This window comes from Hyperolius riggenbachi, chromosome 8 (assembly GCF_040937935.1).
Source record: "Hyperolius riggenbachi isolate aHypRig1 chromosome 8, aHypRig1.pri, whole genome shotgun sequence".
In the NCBI taxonomy this organism is placed as follows: domain Eukaryota; kingdom Metazoa; phylum Chordata; class Amphibia; order Anura; family Hyperoliidae; genus Hyperolius; species Hyperolius riggenbachi.
In genome coordinates this window covers 78,193,925-78,215,345 of record NC_090653.1, presented here as the reverse complement: position 1 = coordinate 78,215,345, position 21,421 = coordinate 78,193,925, and the positions used below count along the sequence as shown (strand labels likewise).

General features: G+C 44.3%; 1 protein-coding gene across 1 annotated transcript in view; it reads right to left on the bottom strand.

Moving 5' to 3' along the window:
* LOC137528942 (cytochrome P450 2G1-like) overlaps nt 1-21,421 on the bottom strand; it is a 69,572-nt gene that overhangs the window by 41,743 nt on the left and 6,408 nt on the right. The window contains exon 2 of the mRNA XM_068250740.1: nt 5,087-5,249. Coding sequence (XP_068106841.1) covers nt 5,087-5,249 — 163 coding nt within the window. The remainder of the gene's footprint in view (nt 1-5,086; nt 5,250-21,421) is intronic.

Sequence of the window (21,421 nt, the reverse complement as noted above, 5' to 3'; positions counted from 1 at the left end):
ACCCCACGTTATTTTTTTCAAAAAATTTCCCACACTCTGAACATATCCTAAAAATTTTAATTAAAAAAAAAAAACAATTAAAATGTTTCAATTTTTTTTTTTTTTTTTAATGTTTCCCAGTATCTTTTTAACATATCCTGCAAATTTGGTGTTGCTAGGATTTAAGGGGTCTTTGCTATTAACTGCTAAAGTCGGCGGGAATTGTTTCCATGACGGAAATGTCATTACGCGATTTAAATAGATACATTTTCCTCTTTGAAGATTTAAAATCGATTTTCTCAAAAACTATAAGGTCTTTTTGAAAAAAACAAATTCCTCTTGTTCACAGTTTTCTTCTTAACATTCCCTACACATTTGGTGTTTCTGGCATTTAAAGGGGCTTTGCTATTAACCGCTAAAGTCGGCGGGCGTTTAATTTTCCCACGGTCAGAAGAAGAATATTCAAAATCGATTTTCTCAAAAACTATAAGGTCTTTTTGAAAAAAAAAATTTCCTCTTGTTCACAATTTTCTTCTTAACATCCCCTGTAAATTTGGTGTTTTTAACGTTTAAGGGGGCTTTGCTATTAAACATTAAAGCCGGCGGGCAGATATTTTCCAAACGGCAGCAAAGCAGGGGTTAAAACGATAAATATCGTTCAGGCAGGACAAAAAAAAAAGTTTTAAAACGATAATTTTCGTTTTTAAAGGTCTGCACTATTTTGACCTTTAAAACGATAAATATCGTTTTAAACATATATCGGGCAGAAGGGGGCGCCATTATTTTGCCGGCGCCATTTTTCACTGGACGCGACTAAACCAGATGCTGAACATGCTAAACACCCACATGCTGCACGTTACACTTACCCACTCATTACCCACACACTGTTCTATCCTCCGACCTGCATTGTTGATTTTACTGTTTAATAAGCAAAACGTAAAACGTTATAAAACACCCATTTACTAAGAATTCAAATTCGCTAAACACGCTTCAGTCACTTTGAAAACACATAAAAAACAAATTAGATTTTAGAAAACGTTTATCCAAATATCCAGTTACTGTATATGTTGGTAACCAGGGGCGTAGCAATAGGGGGTGCAAAGGTAGCGACCGCATCGCGGCCCTTGGGCCAGAGGGGCCCAGAAGGGTCCACCCTCTATCACAGTATTAGCTCTCTATTGGTCCTGTGCTGGTAATAATCACTTCTATAGATGCTTTGAGTAGTAGTGGTCATTAACAAACAGTTCCCCACCCCCTTCTGACACTATGGTTGTCTTTGGCAGGTTTTGGCGCGCCATATCAACTGTTATGTATAGAGTGCTTGGGGGGGCCCCATTGTAAAACTTACACCGGGGCCCACAGCTCCTTAGCTACGCCACTGTTGGTAACTGACAGTAAACTCAAATTTCACTTCTTTGCAACACGGCAACAGTTGGAGTACAAATTCCAAATAAACTCCCATCTTGCTGCATAATTAATCGGCTGTATAGAACAGGAGCCCCTCTGTAACCTATTACCAACACCTACATCATTCCGTTGACTGGCAGAACAATCAGGAGAAAAGGGCGCCACGCGCCAGAGATTTGAGTACCCAATCGGTGCTGCCATAGGCCGTAATGTGAATTACAGCTATAGCGGGGCTCAGCCAGTAATTCAGGCGTCGTCAAAAAATGGAGCCCAAATTATGATAAAAAATGGTGTATTCTGGCCACCAACCATAGTAAGAAGCCAAATCATGTCTTACCCCCAACTCAATGGTGGCCTGTAGGGGTAATATTATTTAACACCGCCTGGACTTTTGCAAGAGAGGAGTGAGCCATTTTTCTGCTTTACCCTGTGCCCAAATTTCCCAGCGCCTTAATTACATACAGTGGGATGCGAAAGTTTGGGCAACCTTGTTAATCATCAGGATTTTCCTGTATAAATCGTTGGTTGTTACGATAAAAAATGTCTGTTAAATATATCATATAGAAGACACACAGTGATATTTGAGAAGTGAAATGAACTGTATTGGATTTGCAGAAACTGCGCAATAATTGTTTAAACAAAATTAGGCAGGTGCGTAATGTTTAGAAGATCCTCCTTTTGCAGAAATTACAGCCACTAAATGCTTCCTGTAGGTTCCAATGAGAATCTGGATTCTAGTTGAAGGCATTTTGAACTATTCCTCTTTACAAAACATTTCTAGTTCATTCAGGTTTGATGGCTTCCGAGCATGGAGAAATCTCTTTAACTCACACCCCAGAATTCCAATTACCGGTATATTCAGGTCTGGGGACTGAGATGGCCATTCCAGAACGTTGTTCCTCTGCATGAATGCCTTAGTGAATTTTGAGCAGTGCTTAGGGTCATTGGCCTCAATTCACTAAGATCATGCTGGAGATAATAAGGCAAGAGAAAACTTACCTCCACACAGTGAGAGAGTTATCTTATCTCTTCATTCCTTACTCTACCTGCTCTGTAGTTAATTTACCTCCTCTGTAGTTAATTTACCTCCGCTGTAGTTATTTTCACACGTAGTTAACCTTCCTGGCGGTAAGCCCGAGCTCAGCTCGGGCTATGCCGCGCAGGAGGATTTCCCCGTGCGCTGCCTGGCCAATCAGCGGCAGGCAGCGCTGAGGGGTGAATCGGGACTCCCTTTGACGCCACGACGTCGATGACGTCGGTGACGTCATCCCGCCCTGTCGCCATGGCGACGGGGAAGCCCTTCAGGAAATCCCGTTCTTTGAACGGGATTTCCTGATCAAAGATCGCCGGAGGCGATCGAAGCGGGCGGAGGGATGCCGCTGCACAGCGGCTATCATGTAGCAAGCTTTAGGCTCGCTACATGATTTAAATAAAAATAAATAAATAAAAAACGTAATTAAATTAACAGCCTGTCTTTAACTCTGTAGTTATTTTAAGGATTGGAGAGTTAACTTAAAGACAGAAGAGTTAACTTTACGTTTGCCTGAGGTAAAATGTTTCCTGAATACTACATGCCTTATCACCATGGTAACAACTCTAGAAACGTTATTAAAGACAGGAGATAAGCTTAGTGAATTGAGGCCATTGTCTTGTTGAAAGATCCAGCCCCGGCACAGTTTCAGCTTTGTCACTGATTTCTGGACATTGGTCTCCAGAATCTGATAAAATCCATGCGTCCTTCAACTTTGACAAGATTCCTAGTCCCTGCACTGGCCACACAGCCCCACAGCATGATGGAACCACCACCATATTCTACTGTAGGTAGCAGGTGTTTTTCTTGGAATGTTGTGTTCTTTTTCCTTCACGCATAACGCCCCTTGTTATGCCCAAATAACTCAATTTTAGTTTCTTCAGTCCACAGCACCTTATTTCAAAATGAAGCTGGCTCGTCCAAATATGTTTTAGAATACCTCAAGTGGCTCTGTTTGTGCTGTGGGCAGAGAAAAGGCTTCCTCTACATCACTCTCACATACAGCATCTCTTTGTGTAAAGTGCGCCGAATGGTTCAACTATGCAGAGTGACTCCATCTGCAGCAAGATGTTGTAGGTCTTTGGTGCTGGTCTGTGGGTTGACGCAGACTGTTCTCACCATTCGTCGCTTCTGTTTATCCAAGATTTTTCTTGGTCTGCCAATTCGAGTCTTAACTTGAACTGAGCCTGTGGTCTTCCATTTCCTCAGTATGTTCCTAACTATGGAAACAGACAGCTGAAATCTCTGAGACAGCTTTCTGTATCCTTCGTCTAAACTATGATGGTGAACAATCTCTGTCTTCAGGTCATTTGAGAGTTGTTTTGAGACCCCCATGTTGCTACTCTTCGGAGAAAATTAAAAGATGAGGGACACTTACAATTGACCCCCCTTAAATACTCTTTCTCATAATTGGATTCACTAGTGTATGTAGGTCAGGAGTCACTGAGCTTACCAAGCCAATTTGATTTCCAATAATTAGTTCTAAAGGTTTTGGAATCAATAAAATGACAACAGTGCCCAAATGTATGCACCTGCCTAATTTTATTTAAGCAATTAATGGGCACTTTCTGTAAATCCAATAAACTTCATTTCACTTCTCAAATATCACTGTGTGTGTCTCCTATCTATCTATATCTATATATATATATAATAGAGTAAGTGCCTCACCCTTCAAGCAAGAAGAAGAAGTAGCGCCCTGCCCCCAGGGCCAGTCCAAGCAAGAAGAAGAAGTAGCGCCATATCAAACCAGGGGCGAAAAGGGATAATTTGCATATTTAGTAGCAGTGCATTGTGGGTAACCACAAATGTTCACTTATAGCTGAATTATTGCAGATTTCCTTCTGTTTAAAGAAGGCAAATTACACCAAGCTTTGCTTTTTTTAGTAGGAGGGCTTTTTGGTCCCTTTTATCCCCCTATACCTTCCTAGTAGTTGTGGTCACCCTGAGCTGCTTGGTTACTCTGTTGTACTGGTCCAAGCCCTATCTCATACGGCCTTATCAATCCCGTCCATGCACTGATGAGGACCAAAAGTCTGAAACAGGCTGTCTACATGTGGGTTTGATATGGCTGTGTAAAATTTAAAGCTATAGGCTTGCTATACACCAGCGGGTCTGGATGCTTGCTTGGCTTACCAAGGGTGAAAAGGGACAATTTGAAAATTTAGTAGCTGAATTATTGCAGATTTCCTTCTGTTTTAAGAAGGCAAATTACATCAATACAGTGGGCGGCATTGCAGGAAGTGACGACAGTGGAACGCACGATGGAACGCGGAAGAGGTGAGTCATCCCCGCCCGCTGCCTCTAACTAATAGCGGCGGCTGCTGCTGAGCTTAAGCTGGTGGGGGAGCGCACATGGGGGACCCAGGTGACCCAGGTGACCCCCTCCCCGCCGCTGTGTCCAATACCCCTTTCTGCCCGCTACCCCCTTATGTGGCGTATGCTACGCCGCGGGTCAGCTAGTATGATATATTTAACTGACATTTTTTATCGTAACAACCAATGATTTATACAGGAATATCATGACGATTAACAAGGTTGCCCAAACTTTTGCATCCCACTTTATATACCTTGACACTACTATCGGCCAGATCTTGTTAGGGAAACTGTAGAATTACTGTGTTTTAACAGCATCAAATAATACGATAGGCAAGCAGTTTCGTGGAAACTTACCGTGTCCTTTAAAATATTGATCAAAAGTTGGTATCGATCCTCGCCCACCAAATTCCTCTGCTCGGTCCACTAAGGCCTCTTTCACTGTCTCATAACCGCTAAGGACAATGACAGGATTATGCCCAAAATAGATAGTATATATTGGTCCATATTTCTCTGCAAACTGATACAAAGTTTGAGAATGATCAAATCACGGATTAGGCAAAGCAGGTAATTGCAGCACTTGGTGATTTGAGATTTGATCATTAGGACATAGCAAAGTATTGTGTTTTGGCACTACAGTAGGTAGGTCAGGGCAGGTTAGAATGAAGTAGAAGAAGGGTAGCGTTAAAGAGGAACTCCAGTGAAAATAATGTAGTAAAAAAAGTGCTTCATTTTTTACCATAATTATGTATAAATGATTTAGTCAGTGTTTGCTCATTGTAAAATCTTTCCTCTCCCCGATTTACATTCTGACATTTATTACATGGTGACATTGTTACTGTGGGCAGGTTATGTAGCTGCTCCTAGCTGTTTTGGCTGTTAGGGACAGCTGTAAACAGCTAATTCCTGTCTGTGAACATTGTTACATTGTGGCAGTTTGCCCAGAGTACCGCGGTACTCAGAGCTTCTTGTGGGAGGGGTTTCAGCACAAAATCAGTCATACAGCGCCCCCTGATGGTCTGTTTGTGAAAAGCATTATATTTCTCATGTAAAAGGGGGTATCAGCTACTGATTGGGATAAAGTTCAATTCTAGGTTGGAGTTTCTCTTTAAGCCTTGTACACGTGTATGAGGTATGAGGGCGTGCTGTCACCCGCTGGGATCAGGACACAATCCCTGGAATGACAGTTTGGGGCCCAATGCTCTCAAAAAGTTGGGAGGTATGTAACTGGAGTGGTATTTTTGCACTGAAACTAACAGATGTCTGAGATCTTTATTAAAGAGAAACTCTGAACCAAAAATTGAACTTTATCCCAATCAGTAGCTGATACCCCCTTTTACATGAGAAATCTATTCCTTTTCACAAACAGACCATCAGGGGGCGCTGTATGGCTGATATTGTGGTGAAACCCCTCCCACTAGTAACCCCTCCCACAAGAAAAGGTTGAACTTTTGTCAGTTTCCTGTCTGTGAACCTTGTTGCAATGTGGGAAATAACTGTTTACAGCTGTTTCCAACTGCCAAAAACCATGCAGCAGCAGCTATATCACCTGCCAACAGTAAAATGTTCCCTGGAGTTGTTACATCTTTCTGGATTTTTCATGAGAGTAACCTTAAAGGGAACCCAAAGTGAGAGGGACATGGAGGCTGCCATATTTATTATTTCCTTCTAAACAATACCAGTTGCCTGCCAGTCCCCCTGATCCTGTATATCTAATACTTTCAGCCTTAGACCCTGAACAAGCATGCAGCAGATCAGGTACTCTGACTCAGGTTTTACTACATTAGCCATATGCTTGTTCCAGGGTTTTCACTCAGATACTACTTGTGGCAGGAGATCAACAGGGCTGCCAGGCGACTGGCATTGTCTAGAAGTAAATAAATAGGGCAGTCTTCTCTGTATCGCTCACCTTTAAGCCTTGTACACACACTAGATCCTGGCCTGCACATAATTCAGGTACTTCCTGTAGAGTGGCAACTCTAAAACAATCATTACATAGCCGATTAGTCTCTGTGGCCTCGGGCCCAGCGTATCCTCTCCAGAGCCTCATACGAAATCAAATCAATCACTTATAAAGCTAACTTGGCAATGTTGTCACGCATCCCCAAGAAAAACATAAAAAGTTGTCGATTATGAAGAATACTGTGTAAAGGCTGGTGCACACCGAGCGGGTTTTGTTGCGTTTTTCCAGCCGCTTGCGGCTGTGGATACGCTAGGGTAATGTATTTCAATGAGCTGGTGCACACCAGAGCGGGAGGCGTTTTGCAGAAACGCATACTCCCGGAGTGAGGCATTTTTTGGATTGCGGATGTGTTTCTGCCTCCAATGTAAAGTATAGGAAAAACGCAAACCGCTCTGAAAAACGCCAGTTCAGAGGGGTTTTGTAGGCGTTTTTGTTACAGAAGCTGTTCAGTAACAGCTTTACTGTAACAATATATGAAATCTTCTGCACAAAAAAACGCTACCCAAAACCACAATACGCTAGCTAAAACGCTTCAGAATAATAGGAAAAAGCGTTTCAAAAAACACTAGCGTTTTGCGGATCTGCTAGCGGGTTTTGGTGTGTACCAGGCAGGGCCGGGCCGACACATAGGCTCACAAGGCTACAGCCTCGGGGCGGAGCTCAGTGAGCTCACTAATGGGCGCAGCCTTGCAGGATCAGACTTTTCATTAGCTGTGACTGTGTGTCTTTCCCAGCGCCCGCTAATTGTTTTGCCATGGTGTCCACAATGCCGGTCCGGCTCCGCCCCCCGCTCTCTCCATCTGCCGCCGGGCATGTTACATACCCCTGTGCACACACAGGCACCAGGATCGTGCCACAGCCGTGTAGTCCTGCACAATGCACTGCACACATTGTTGAGTGAGGAGAGTTTCTCCCCGACCAGCAGTTCCAGCATGACAAATGTTGCTGGCAGGCACGGGGAATGTGAGCAGGGCCACCAGCAGAGTTCGGGAAAACAGCATGTGAAGGGTCACCTGACTGGCAGGCACACTTCACAGACCACGTGGCTCTCACCTGCAGTGCTTAGAGCAGCGCGAATTTTCAATTGAGAAGCTGGAGAGGAGAGCTAGCTCAAAGGAGATGCAGGGCGTGGGGCTGAAAAGAGCAGCTCCTTAGGGAAATAACTGCCAGAAAACAGGAGGGGGATGTCTCTGAAAGTTCAGAGGATGAAAAGATAAGAAACGCTAGTGGAGGAGGAAAAAGTGTATGGCGTCATTACAGAAAGGACAGCTTTCAGTTACAGACCTGAGGGCAGATGGAGAGAAGGACAGAGAATGTATACAGTGAAAGCTGGGAAAAGAATGTAATTACCATACGAGAAGTGATGGCAGGAAGACAATGCAGATGGAGGAAAGATAGCAAAGTTGTAAAAATCCGATAGCTGCAAGCCTGCATCACAACTGGGCCAGAGTATGCAGACAAGAGAAGGCTGGTGAGACCTGTGATTTATTGCCAGAGCTGGTTTGATCCACATGTACTGTATGCTTCACTTTAGTGAAGAGAGCCTATTGATATTGCACTGTTTTTGTGTGACATCATATTTTTCAGAACTTGACATCTTCTGCAGCACTTTACAGAGCACATATTTATGTCAGTGACTGTCCTCAGATGAGCTCACAATCTAATCCTTACCATAGTTATAGTCTAATGTCCTACCATATTATTATTATGTATTTATATAGCACTGACATCTACTGCAGCACATTACAGAGTACATAGTCATGTCACTGACTGTCCTCAGATAAGCTCACAATCTAATCCTACCATAGTTATTGTCGAATGTCCTACCATATTATTATTATTATTATGTATTTATAGAGCATTGACATCATCTGCAGCTCTTCACAGTACAGTGGACTGTATAGGGGAGATCACTATTCCACTATGTAATTATGTTATGGGGACCATTAGGGTATTGTATGTTTACCAAATCATAGGGTGCATGGGCCCCAGGCTTACATTTCTCTGGTGGGCCCCCAGTGTCCCAGTCCGACCCTGATTGTAAGCGTGCAGCTCACGTACTGTGGCTGATGCTTCCTGTTGGCTCTCGTGCGAGTAGCGCCTGCCCCTTCTCAATACTGTAGCTGGTTGGCTGTAGCTGGTGTCTGTTGTGAGCCCGCCCCTTTCTTCTCATAACATCCCTCGCAGTCGCCTTCTGGCTGGGCTGGCTGCGTATTAGTCGAGACTCGGGACTGGACTGGCTGGGCTAGCACCCGCAGCCATTTTAGTAGTGACAGTGTGACACGCATACAGACAGTGAGTAGTTGATCCTTCCTGAATGATTATTGACAGTGTCAGTGACTGCCTAGTTGGATGGTTATGGCAGGCAAGCAGCATAGTGTCTGTCACATGTGTGTGTGTGTATAGGTGCAGAATGACTGTTTGTGGATATAGTATATCATTCATTCTGCACCTATAAACACATGTGGCAGATTATTATGCTGCCTGCCTTTAATTTTAAATAAATGTAAAGTTTGATTAAAAAAAACTTTTTTTAAACTTAACTTACCTGGGGCTTCTTTCTGCCCCCCGGAGTCCTCCAATGCTGTGCCCACGATGCCATTCCATGTCCCTCTGGCCAGCAGCGGTGATCTCTGCTAAGCTGGCCGGCCACGTGCCTCCTCATCGTGCGCCCGTGGGTCTGGAGCGTTCTGTGCATCTGCGGTACATGAAAATTGCACAGAGTGCACACGGCTTGCAGTCGTACATGCGCAGTAGCCACCGACTGGTGGCAACCGGCCAGCTTTGTTGTGGACACTGCTGCTGGCCAGAGGGACTTGTAGTGATGTGTCGTGGGCACAGGCGGGCTGCTAGAAGCCACATGTAATTTCAACTCATTATTTGTACCCCTGACCTCGTTTTAAATAAAATGTTTTAATGCTTTTTTTTTATTTGTTGTGTTGTGACATATGAGTCACAGCATCATCTTCCCCTTTAGCATCCCCCGTCCCCTGCACTACTCAGCCGTAATGCAGAGCTCGCTGATGGGCAATCCGTTTTTTTTTGTGTGTGGAAAAATACTGTTTTTTGTGCATAATTTATTGTTACATTAGGGGGCACACATGGGGGGAGGGGGGGGCGCATTTGGGCAGCTCAGCCTCTGTTGGTGTTTTACCTTGTCCCGGCCCTGGTACCAGGCCTTAAAGTTCTGTATGATTCTATAAGAAGATGCAACTCATAGTGCAGCTTTTTTGCAGTTTATTTATATATTTGGTTTTTTCCCCCTCTCTCTTTCCAACTTCTCCATTTCTCTGGTATCCCTGTTGTATAATCTGTTGTATTACTTAACCTATTTTAGTTCCTGGACGTAGAAACTACGTCCAAGAACCATGCGCGCTCCCGCAGCCGATCGCGCGCGTGCATGCGCGCTCCCGGCCCGCGGTTCATTAGCCAGGCAATCAGTGAATCGGGCTATGGTGCCCGATCACTGATTCCTCTTCCCCGTTGAAAAAGCGACAGCTTCTCTCGGAAGCTTAGCTTTTTCTGGCTGTTGCCTCCCCCATGCATCTCTCTAAGCGTATGTTACGCTTAGAGTGACGTCATGTAAACAAACTCATGGCCGGCATCTTGTGGCTAAAAAGTAAAACTACAACTAAAAGTAAAAAAAATAAAACTCAAGACACATTTACATTATTACATTATTGTTTACATCCCACCCTCCCAAAAATACCCAAATAAAATGTTTAATATTAAAAAAAAACAAAAAACATTACAATAAAAAAAAAAACATGTAAATATTTACCTAAGGGTCTAAACTTTTTAAATATCAATGTAAAGATGAAATATTTCTATATTTTTTTTTTATTTTAAACTTGTAAATAGTGATGGATGCAAAACGGAAAAAATGCACCTTTATTTCCAAATAAAATATTGTCGCCATACATTGTGATAGGGACATAATTTAAACGGTGTAATAACCGGGACATATGGGCAAATACAATATGTGCGTTTTAATTATGGAGGCATGTATTTTAAAACTATAATGGCTGAAAACTGAGAAATAATGATTTTTTTCCGTTTTTTTTCTTATTCTTCCTGCTAAAATGCATTTACAGTAAAGTGGCTCTTAGCAAAATGTAGCCCCCAAAGAAAGCCTAATTGGTGGCGGAAAAAAACAAGATATAGATCAGTTCATTGTGATAAGTAGTGATAAAGTTATAGGCTAATCAATGGGAGGTGAAGTTGGTGAACATTGCTCAAGTGAGAACGACGGAACGCTAATGGGTTAAAGTGACATATAGTAGAATGTAGTAAATTATTTAGGATACCCACTTTTACAGTAATTTTGGTTTTAGCATCGCAAACACTTCCTATTGATGAGCAGAGTGGTCACGCAGATCGGCACCTGGTATAACAAGTTAGAACTCTTTACTGGAGAAAACGTGCAGAGATAAATCATACACAGCCAGAGCCGGGACAAGGTCCTCCAGCACCCAAGGCTGAGACACCAAAGTAACCCCCCCCCCCCAACACCTTAATCTGTAGTTATCTGGTTTTCAGTCACTGCCATGTCTGCCCTTTTCTTATTTCTCTCTGCTTCAAACACAATAGGGGAATGATAGCTGAGTGAGTTGTGCACCCCCTCCTACACTGCGCCCTGAGGCTGCAGCCTCTCATACCTCTGCCTAGGCCCGGCACTGTGCACAACCATCAGGTAATGCAGCTTTCTTAGAACAGAGAGGCACACAGAATGAATACAGGAATCACAATACCATAGAGATCATTGCAGCACCTTACAGACAGTGACATCTTATGGTTGCTTTACTATACTGCAGTTTAACCACTTCACCCCAAAGCGGTTTTTACCCTAACGGACAAGAGCGATTTTCACCTTTCAGTGCTCATCCCTTTCATTTGCCAATAGCTTAATCACTACTAATCACAATGAAATGATCTATATCTTGTTTTTTTCACCACCAATTGGACTTTTGGGGGTTGATATTTGTTTTTAGTAATTACTTTATTTTCTATGCATTTTAAAGGGAAAAACAAGGAAAAAATGAAAAAATACACTATTTCTTCAATTTTGTCCCCTATAGTTTTAATATAAACACTGCTACTGTGCATAAAACCCACACATTTTATCTGCCTATTTGTCCTGGTTATCACAACATTTTAGTTATGTCCCTAGTACAAAGTTTGGTGACAATTTAGTATATGGAAATAAAGGTGTAGTTTTTCTTTGGTGGTTTTTTTCCCCCACCATTTTCACATGCACGGGTGTGCACACACGCGGGGGAGGGAGGGGGGGGAGGGGCATGCACGTGCATGTGCGCACATGTACGCGCACAGCTGCAGAAGCACTGCCTGATTTATAAAAATGTCCTGGAGCCATTAAGAGGCTCTAGCAGGACGTTTTTATAATTCAGCTTGTCATTAAAGAGACTCTGAAGTCTCTTTTTTTTCCCCTGTTTTTCTCATATAATCCTGTTCAGCATGAATGCCCCAGTGAAATCTTCGCATCCTCGATGGGTGATTTATTGCTGTGTTTTAGACCAGCAAAGTTCTACGACTTTGCTGGTCGCAGATTGTGCTGCACTGACACGCAGGGCTTCTCTTCCTGGAGAGGTTGAGCTTTGTGCTGTATCTCAGGCTCACCGTAATCAATCTCCGTGAATCTCCGCCTCCTCCCCGCCCCTCTCAGTGAAAGAAGAGGGAGAGGCGGCGATCCGCAGAGAACGACTGTGGAGGAGGCAGAGCTACAGCCTGAAGCTCTGCCTCAGTGAAGAAGTGAAGCCCTGCGAGCCCCGGAGTTCTGCAGGGCTAATCCTCAGTCATTAATCACCCATCTGCTGCAGGGATGCGGCGATTTCACTGGGACATTCATGCTGAACAGCATTATATATCAAAAGCAGGGACTTCAGAGTCTCTTTAAGTGGTTAAGTAATCTTGTTATTAAATCTAATACCTACAGTGTATCTGTATATTGGCGTAAATTGGTATGTAGCCCTGGCCTCTCAGTGATGCTTAGCCTAGGCTGTTTAGCTATGTGGAATTCTTCTCCGAAAGCATTCTGGGAGAATACGAGACTAGGTATATTTTCTACTGACCGTAGAATTCTCAGAAACAAACATTCTACAGAGATGCACCTGGCAGGACTAAAGATGTCGCCCCCAGTGATAAATTGCAGACTATAAATCTGGGTAAGGAAATATTTTACAATGGGCAAACACTGTCCAGACAGAGGCGCTCAGTGTGGTTTTGATGCTGATAAGCTGTATGCTCCTTTTTGATTGGCCTGATGAAGCGGGATTGAGCCCGTGAAACGCGTTGCCTATTTTTACTGTGGAGTATAAATAAATTGTTGTTTGACTGTTGATGCCTTCCTTTGTTTGCTTTGTCCACATGGATGGGATAGGTCCACCACTGCCCCATCGGTTTTAAGCTTGTTTAACCACTTAAGCTCTCAGTCGTTTTCACTGTATGCATCCGAGCAATGTTCACCTCCCATTCATTCGCCTATAACTTTATCACTACTTATCACAATGAACTGATCTATATCTTGTTTTTTCTGCCACCAATTAGGCTTTCTTTGGGTGGTACATTTTGCTAAGAGCTACCTTACTGTAAATGCATTTTGACAGTAAGAATAAGAAAAAAACGGAAAAAATGTATTATTTCTCAGTTTTCAGCCATTATAGTTTTAAAATAATACATGCCTCCATAATTAAAACCCACGTATTTTAATTGCCCATTTGTCACGGTTATTTCACCGTTTAAATTATGTCCCTATCACAATGTATGGCGACAATATTTTATTTGGAAATAAAAGAGCATTTTTCCCGTTTTGCATCCATCACTATTTACAAGCTTATAAAAAAAAATATAGAAATATTTCATCTTTACATAGATATTTAAATAGTTTAGAACAGTGTTTTTCAACCAGTGTTCCGCGGCACACTAGTGTGCCGCGGAACGTTGCCTGGTGTGCCGTCCTCTTCTCCCCCTCCCGCCCGTGCCGCCGCTGTTATTAGCATAGCAGCGGCCGCTCTCCCCTCTCCGGCGCCTGTATATTCTAGCAGCGTATCTCCGGCTGCTCTGTCTGTGTGATGCGGAAGGAGGGAGGGCTCGGTTCCCATAGTAACGGCGATACATATCGCCGTTACAGGAAGCCGCTGCCCGGATGCTTCCTTCCGCATCACACAGACAGAGCAGCCGGAGATACGCTGCTAGAATATACAGGCGCCGGAGAGGGGAGAGCGGCAGCTGTTAAGGTAATAACAGCGTTGGCCGTGGGGACGGGCGGGAGGCACTATACTGGCTATCCTGGGGCACTATTCTGGGGCACTATACTAGCTATACTGGGGCACTATTCTGGCTATACTGGGGCACTATACTAGCTATACTGGGGCACTATACTGGGGTACTATTCTGGCTATACTGGGGCACTATACTAGCTATACTGGGGCACTATACTGGGGTACTATTCTGGCTATACTGGGGCACTATACTAGCTATACTTGGGCACTATACTGGGGCACTATACTGGCTATACTGGGGGGCTATACTGGGGCACTATACTAGCTATACTGGGGGGCTATACTGGGGCACTATGCTGGCTATACTGGGGCACTATTCTGGCTATACTGGGGCACTATACTGGCTATACTGGGGCACTATACTGGGGGGCTATACTGGGGCACTATACTAGCTATACTGGGGGGCTATACTGGGGCACTATGCTAGCTATACTGGGGCACTATGCTGGCTATACTGGGGCACTATACTAGCTATACTGGGGCACTATACTGGGGTACTATTCTGGCTATACTGGGGCACTATACTAGCTATACTGGGGCACTATACTGGCAATACTGGGGCACTATGCTGGCTATACTGGGGCACTATTCTGGCTATACTGGGGCACTATACTAGCTATACTGGGGCACTATGCTGGCTATACTGGGGCACTATGCTGGCTATACTGGGGCACTATGCTGGCTATACTGGGGCACTATGCTGGCTATACTGGGGCACTATTCTGGCTATACTGGGGCACTATACTGGCTATACTGAGGCAACTAAACTCCCTACACTGGGGCAACTATGCTAGCTATGCAGCCGCAACTCCGCCCGTCGTTTTTATACGTCAAGGAGGACAAAGTGGTTAAGTGACTTTTATTCTATTGGCGCCTCTGGAAAGCTTCTACATATTGCTAAGTCCACCCTTGGTGGAGGGTTGTACCCATCTTTTTCCCATCTACAGAGAGCGATTTTTAATCCTGAGTAGGGTCAGGTAAATCTCCCCACCTGCCTTCACAGTTGTTTCCTAATGGTAACCCTGGTTTGTGAGTATTACATAGTTAAATTACTCCTTATTAAGTTTCATCTATACAATATCACACTATTGGGCTCTTAGTGTCCCCCTTCCCTTTGTTCTGGATGGGCAGCTGTGGGAGGGTCGTACATTGCAAATTTACTGGGCAGGGACATGCAACTGCTGGGGCACAACAGTTCAGGGGGCCTGCTGCGGGACTTCATGAGGCCAGCGACCGGCCTCCTTTTGCCAGACTTTCCCTCAGGGCCCCAGGTAATTGCCTCGCTTGCCTTGTGGGTAATCCAGCCCTCGGTAGATGCCACAATATCTATCACTATCAACGAGAGATCTGCCATGTAAATTATATTCAGATTGAAGTGGCCGTACACAATTCAACCATATGAATCGATTTTCCTGTTTTTACAATAAAAAATAATTGATTGCATAGAAAAATATATATGTTTTGATCCAGAAAAATGCTACAAATTGTTCAATAAATATCTGATCAGATGTGTTAAAAAACCCAGATAGGAAAATACAAAGAATACAAAAACTGTATGTTTTGTTCAATAATTTTTTTAAGTATGGAAAAATTGATCGATCACAAGTGTATGGTACATGTATATGCATTGGTTGATCTTTAAAATTATTCAATCAAGCAAAAAAAAATGATCAGACTTCTCAGGTAAAAAACAAAAACAAAAAAAAAACACCGAAACATGATACCACCAAAAGATTTGATTTTTCAGCAATTCTATAAAAATGATCGTTTGTACAGAAATTTACTGAATTTACAGTGTTTTTTATCAATATACGTAGATTGGGAGTTGCTGATTTCCAGATCTGAATTTCATGAAAATTTAATGGTATAGGATAAATTGTCAGTTTATTGATTTATACATCCAAAAAACACATTGGGCTTGATTCACTAAACCGTGATAACTCATAACACGGCCGTTTCCACACGCATTTTCGTGTTTGCACGCGCAATCGCGTATTTGCAGTGCAATCTCGAATTTTCACGTGCAAACGATATTATTTTTGCACGAAAATTCGCATTAACACGCAAAAATTCGTGATTGCACGTGAAAGTTCGCAAACGTGCGCAACAATGGCCGTGATATGAGTTATCACGGTTTAGTGAATCAAGCCCATTGAATGTGATGTATCAGTCAGGTGTTTCACATATTACAATTAATCACAAAAAAGTTTGTAATTCTAGAATCGAAAAGAAATGTAATAAATTGCATTGTGTGTGGCCACCTTTAGTAAGATTATATTCCTCTTAAAACTGACCTCCACCATGGACTGGACCAGTTGCCCTCTCTTTATCTGCAGGACATTGCTAACAATAGGGAGCGGTGTGCAGGGTCGTACTGGGACACCAAGGGCCCACCAAGGAAGTTTCAGCCTGGGGCCTGCCCCCCTCTCCACCCCCCCTCCTCCACTCCCCCCCCCCCCCCCCCTTTATTTTGGGCTCACATACACGTGTACTCTAGAAATTTTGCATGATTTTATGGTAAGGAATAAATTGTGAGCAGTTATGAGGACAGTTTCCAATAGGGATATGTCTAGATGCGGCACGCGCAGCAAAAATAAATGAGTGTCACCACGCACTGGAACATGGGCGTGTTCATGATGAGTCATGGGCTTTAAAAAAAAACAACACAAAATAAGTAGTGTTGTTATTCACAGACATTAGGTCCGACCAGATACATTTTAGATAAAATAATCAAGTAGTTACATGCCTCATGATAATACATCAAGTAGTCAAATGGCAGCAGATTTACCGACAAAATGCAATCAGATTAACGGCAGATTTCCCCACAAAATGCAAACAGATTGGCGGCAGATTTCCACAAAAAATACAATCAGATTGGCGGCAGATATCCCCACAACATGCACTTAGATGGGCGGCAGATATCCCCACAAAATGAAATTTCATTGGTGGCAGATTTCCCCACAAAATACAATTAGATTGGTGACAGATATCCCCACAAATTGCAATTAGATTGGCCGGAGATATCCCCACAAAATGCAAATAGATTGGCGGCAGATATCCCCACAAAATGCTATCAGATTGGCGGCAGATTTCCCAACAAAATACAATCAGATTGGCGGCAGATATCCCTACAAAATGCAATATGATTGATGGCAGATTTCCCCACAAAATACAATCAGATTGGCGGCAGATATCCCCACAAAATGCAATCAGATTGGCGGCAGATTTCCCAACAAAATACAATCAGATTGGCGGCAGATATCTCCACAAAATGCAATTAGATTGGCGGCAGATATCCCCACAAAATGCAACTAGATTGGCGGCAGATTTCCCAACAAAATACAATCAGATTGGCGGCAGATATCCCCACAAAATGCAATTAGATTGGCTGCAGATTTCCCCACAAAATGCAATCAGATTGGCGGCAGATATCCCCACAAATTACAATTAGATTGGCAGCAGATATCCCCACAAAATGCAATCAGATTGGCGGCAGATATCCCCACAAAATGCAATATGATTGGTGGCAGATTTCCCTACAAAATACAATTAGATTGGTGGCAGATATCCCCACAAATTGCAATCAGATTGGCAGCAGATATCCCCACAAAATTCAAATAAATTGGCGGCAGATATCCCACAAAATGCTATAAGATTGGCGTCAGATTTCCCAACAAAATACAATGAGATTGGCGGCAGATATCCCCACAAATTGCAATTAGATTGGCAGCAGATATCCCCACAAAATGCTAATAGATTGGCGGCAGATATCCCCACAAAATGCTAATAGATTGGTGGCAGATATCCCCACAAAATGCAATCAGATTTGCGGCAGATTTTCCAACAAAATACAATCAAATTGGCAGCAGATATCCCCACAAAATGCAGTTAGATTGGCAGCAGATATCCCCACAAAATACAATCAGATTGGCTGCAGATATCCCCACAAAGGCAGGTCCCCAGTTAGTGGGGGCCCCAGAGCTGAGGAGGGGGCACAGCGCAGGAAGGGGGGAAATTGTGCACAGAGCAGCGGGGAGGAGGGGAAGCCTCCCCCCTCCCTCACCTAGGGGTCCCCCCTTCCGCGCTCCCTCCCCCTCCAAAATTGCAGCTAGCCAGCCAGCAGCAACAGCGGGGAATCACTTACCGGGATGATCAGATCCATAGCTCTGCGTGCTGCTGGCTGGTCTGGTCTCCTGCACTGCACTGACCAATCACGCTCTCACAGGAAGTACTGCGAGAGCGTGATTGGATAGCATCAGTGCAGGAGACCAGACCAGCCAGCGACACGTAGAGCTATGGATCTCATGCCGGTAAGCTATTCCCCGCTGCTGCTGCGGCTGGCTGGCTGCAATTTTGGAGGGGGGGAGCGCGGAAGGGGGGGCCCCTAGGTGAGGGAGGGAGGAGCCCCCCCCCCCCCCCCCGCTGCTCTGTGCATAATTTCCCCCCTTCCTGCGCTGTGCCCCTCTCCTTCTCAGCTCTTGGTCCCCCAGGAGGCGGAGCGGCCGGGGACCACCGTTTGAAAAATCGGAGGTTCAGTGGGTCAGTCCGAGCCTGACGGTGTGGGTCCTGGTGGCAGGTTTCGGTGCTGACGAATCATATTCCATGATGAATATATCAAACAAGAGATAGCCACAGCCAGGAGCAGGGAGCAGATCCATGTGATGTCCATCATGCAAGTGAGAGGAACGTCTCAATGTCCAGAAGGCAGGCTATCAGAGCCGTACCTACCATAAGACTGCAGGTGCACACAGCTCTGGGTGTAGCCATGGATAGGGGTGCGGCTGTGGTGCTCAGCCACTGTGTTCTTCTACCTGGGACCTTTTTTCATAGTTTAGGCAACATTCGAGAAATAGCAGCAGGCAGTGCATGGGACTGTACTCCTTCCTGCACTAAATGTAGCATCCCTCCCCCTTCCTGTCTGGTGGGCAATGTGTTTTCTTGCTCTCTACGCATAGCCTGCAGTGAGTGAATGTGCAGAGCAGCAGGGTGAGTGGAGAGAGTGATTGCTGTGCTGCAGCTGGGACATTAGCAGGGAGAGATGGCAAGATGTGTTTGGTGCTTCAGAAGTTGCCTGTCATTAGTAGCCATGTGCACTGGCTGCTGTAATTGCAGAGTGCCCTGGACTATTGATTATTTATCCTGATCCGAGTGATTAATTATTAATAATGCAGGGCAGTCTGCTGTTGCAGAAGCCAGTGATACAGGTGCTGACATCCAACTTCTGTAGTGAACAGAGAAGCAAGATCCAGGCAAATTAGATTAGCTCCCCCTCCCACCCTGTTGTCTTCCCCCATGACCCTTTCTTCTTTTCAGATTTCAGTGGTTTCTTTTAACAGCATGTCCCTGCCAAACTGCATTGATGAGGTCTGCAGCCCTGAGGAAAGTCCTTCCTGCCATTTCTCCTCTCCCACCAGGCATTCTGTCTTGTGCCTCTACCTCTTTACCCCCCACCCAGCCTTCTCCGATGCATCCCCCTCTTTCATATGTCCCTCTTTTCTGACTGTCCTCAGAGAAGCTCACAATCTAATCGAACCATAGTCATAGTCTACTATATTATTATTGTGTATTTATATAGCACTGACATCTTCTGCAGCACTGTAAAGAGTACAGAGTTTCATAATGGTTGGCTCCGTCCACATCCTGATGATTCCTTCTCCCGAAAAATCCCCCAAAATTTGCCGCAACACACTTGGCGCCCCAACCTGTCAACGCTAAAAAAAATGGTTGTTGAGGGGGGGGGGGTGTCTGTAAATAATCATCAAAGGTTGTCAAATTCCCGATTACGCCACTGCAGGCTGTTAAATACTTACATAACTGATCCATGAACTCATTTCAAGATCATTTCAGTTCAACTTGTTTGAAAGCCAAAGGAAATATTTACTGTTCTAATCAAAAACTCCAGTCCTTTTCTGGCTTCATAGTAAATTAGTAATAGGACATTCAACTCAAACAATAACTTGTTAAGACCAGTTTTTAGCTGGCACTATAGAAGCAGTTGTGTGTAGTTTTTAACAAAAGTAGAATGGAGTACACAACACTTCCATGGCTACAAAACACTTTCAATAGCTAAAATGTGTTGCTGTTAAACTCGTGACTGAGCTCTCAGTGCAGAGCTTGGCAGTAGCAAGATGTACAGCTGCTTTACCAGCAGGACTACTACTGAGAGCTTACGGTAATTAAAATGGACCTGTGAAAAATGCATCCTGTATGTATTTAGAGAGTTTAACCTGTCTAATTTCCCCTCATCTGTGACTAATTACCGCCGTAATTTGATCTCTCAGCTGTGTCAGTTTAAGAATCTCATCTGCCATGGCAGAGCAGCTAATTTGTAAACACAGGATGTTAACAATATGTCTGCTTCCATGACAGCAGGAAGTAGACACACTGCAGATTTATTGCAGGATTTGTATCAGTTGTAACAAAGAAATGTTTTTCTTTGAAGGTTATTATGCTGTTGTGTATCATTTAGAGCAGAGAGGAAGTTCTGAGTTCAGGTCCTCTTTAATGTTTTACTAGCAACTATGAGGGCTATTTCGCACTAGCAGCTGTTCTGTCCATTGTTACGGAATGCACCTAGGATGCGGTTAGAAAGGTAACCTTTCATGTTACCTTTCACATTAGACAAAGTGTTCCAGAGCGTCACTGTAACGATTGTGGAACTTTCTCCGTGTTCAGCGCACAACGCATGCGCTGACACGGCGGAAATCCTCCACAAGCGTGTAATTGCAGGCACCCAGCAAAAGGTGCTACGCACCTGTAGAGGGAAATTCCTGTCGGCAGATGGCGCTGGGGAGTGCAGAGGAACCAATCCTCTGTACCTCCACAAATGCCACACAGGAATTGTACGAAGCGCAGAACGCAATCGCAAGAGAGGCGATTGCGAATGAGAACGAGCAAAGGGACAGGTTGTATGTGTGTGCGCCAATCCAGTCACCACCCCGCGACCGCGCACACACAACAGCAGATATGAAATAGGAACGCGATCGCGAGAGGTGCGATCGCCAGACGTGACACAAGGCAGATCAGAATAGAATACGAGGGTAGCAAAGGCACAGCAAATAATACAATGAGAAGATGCGGAAAATAACAAACGCTAGCTAACCGCGAACACCGCACTCATTCGCAACAGTGCACGTGGTTATGCGTGGTCTCCACGTGATAAGCACAATAGAGACAAGCACGCCCAACTAACCATCGACAGACAAACATGAAACAGAGGACGCGAATGCTTGCTTAACGGTTACCTCACCGAGCCTCCAGCAAGCGGTCGTAGCAGACAAGACAGACAGTGTCTGTCAGACACACGAAAACAGGGACAAGCGAGAGATAGGATCCACAGCACTAGCGAAAAGTGGCTAGCGCGATCGAGGTACAGAGTAGCAGAACAGAAGGATCCACAGCACTAGCGAAAAGTGGCTAGCGCGATCCCAG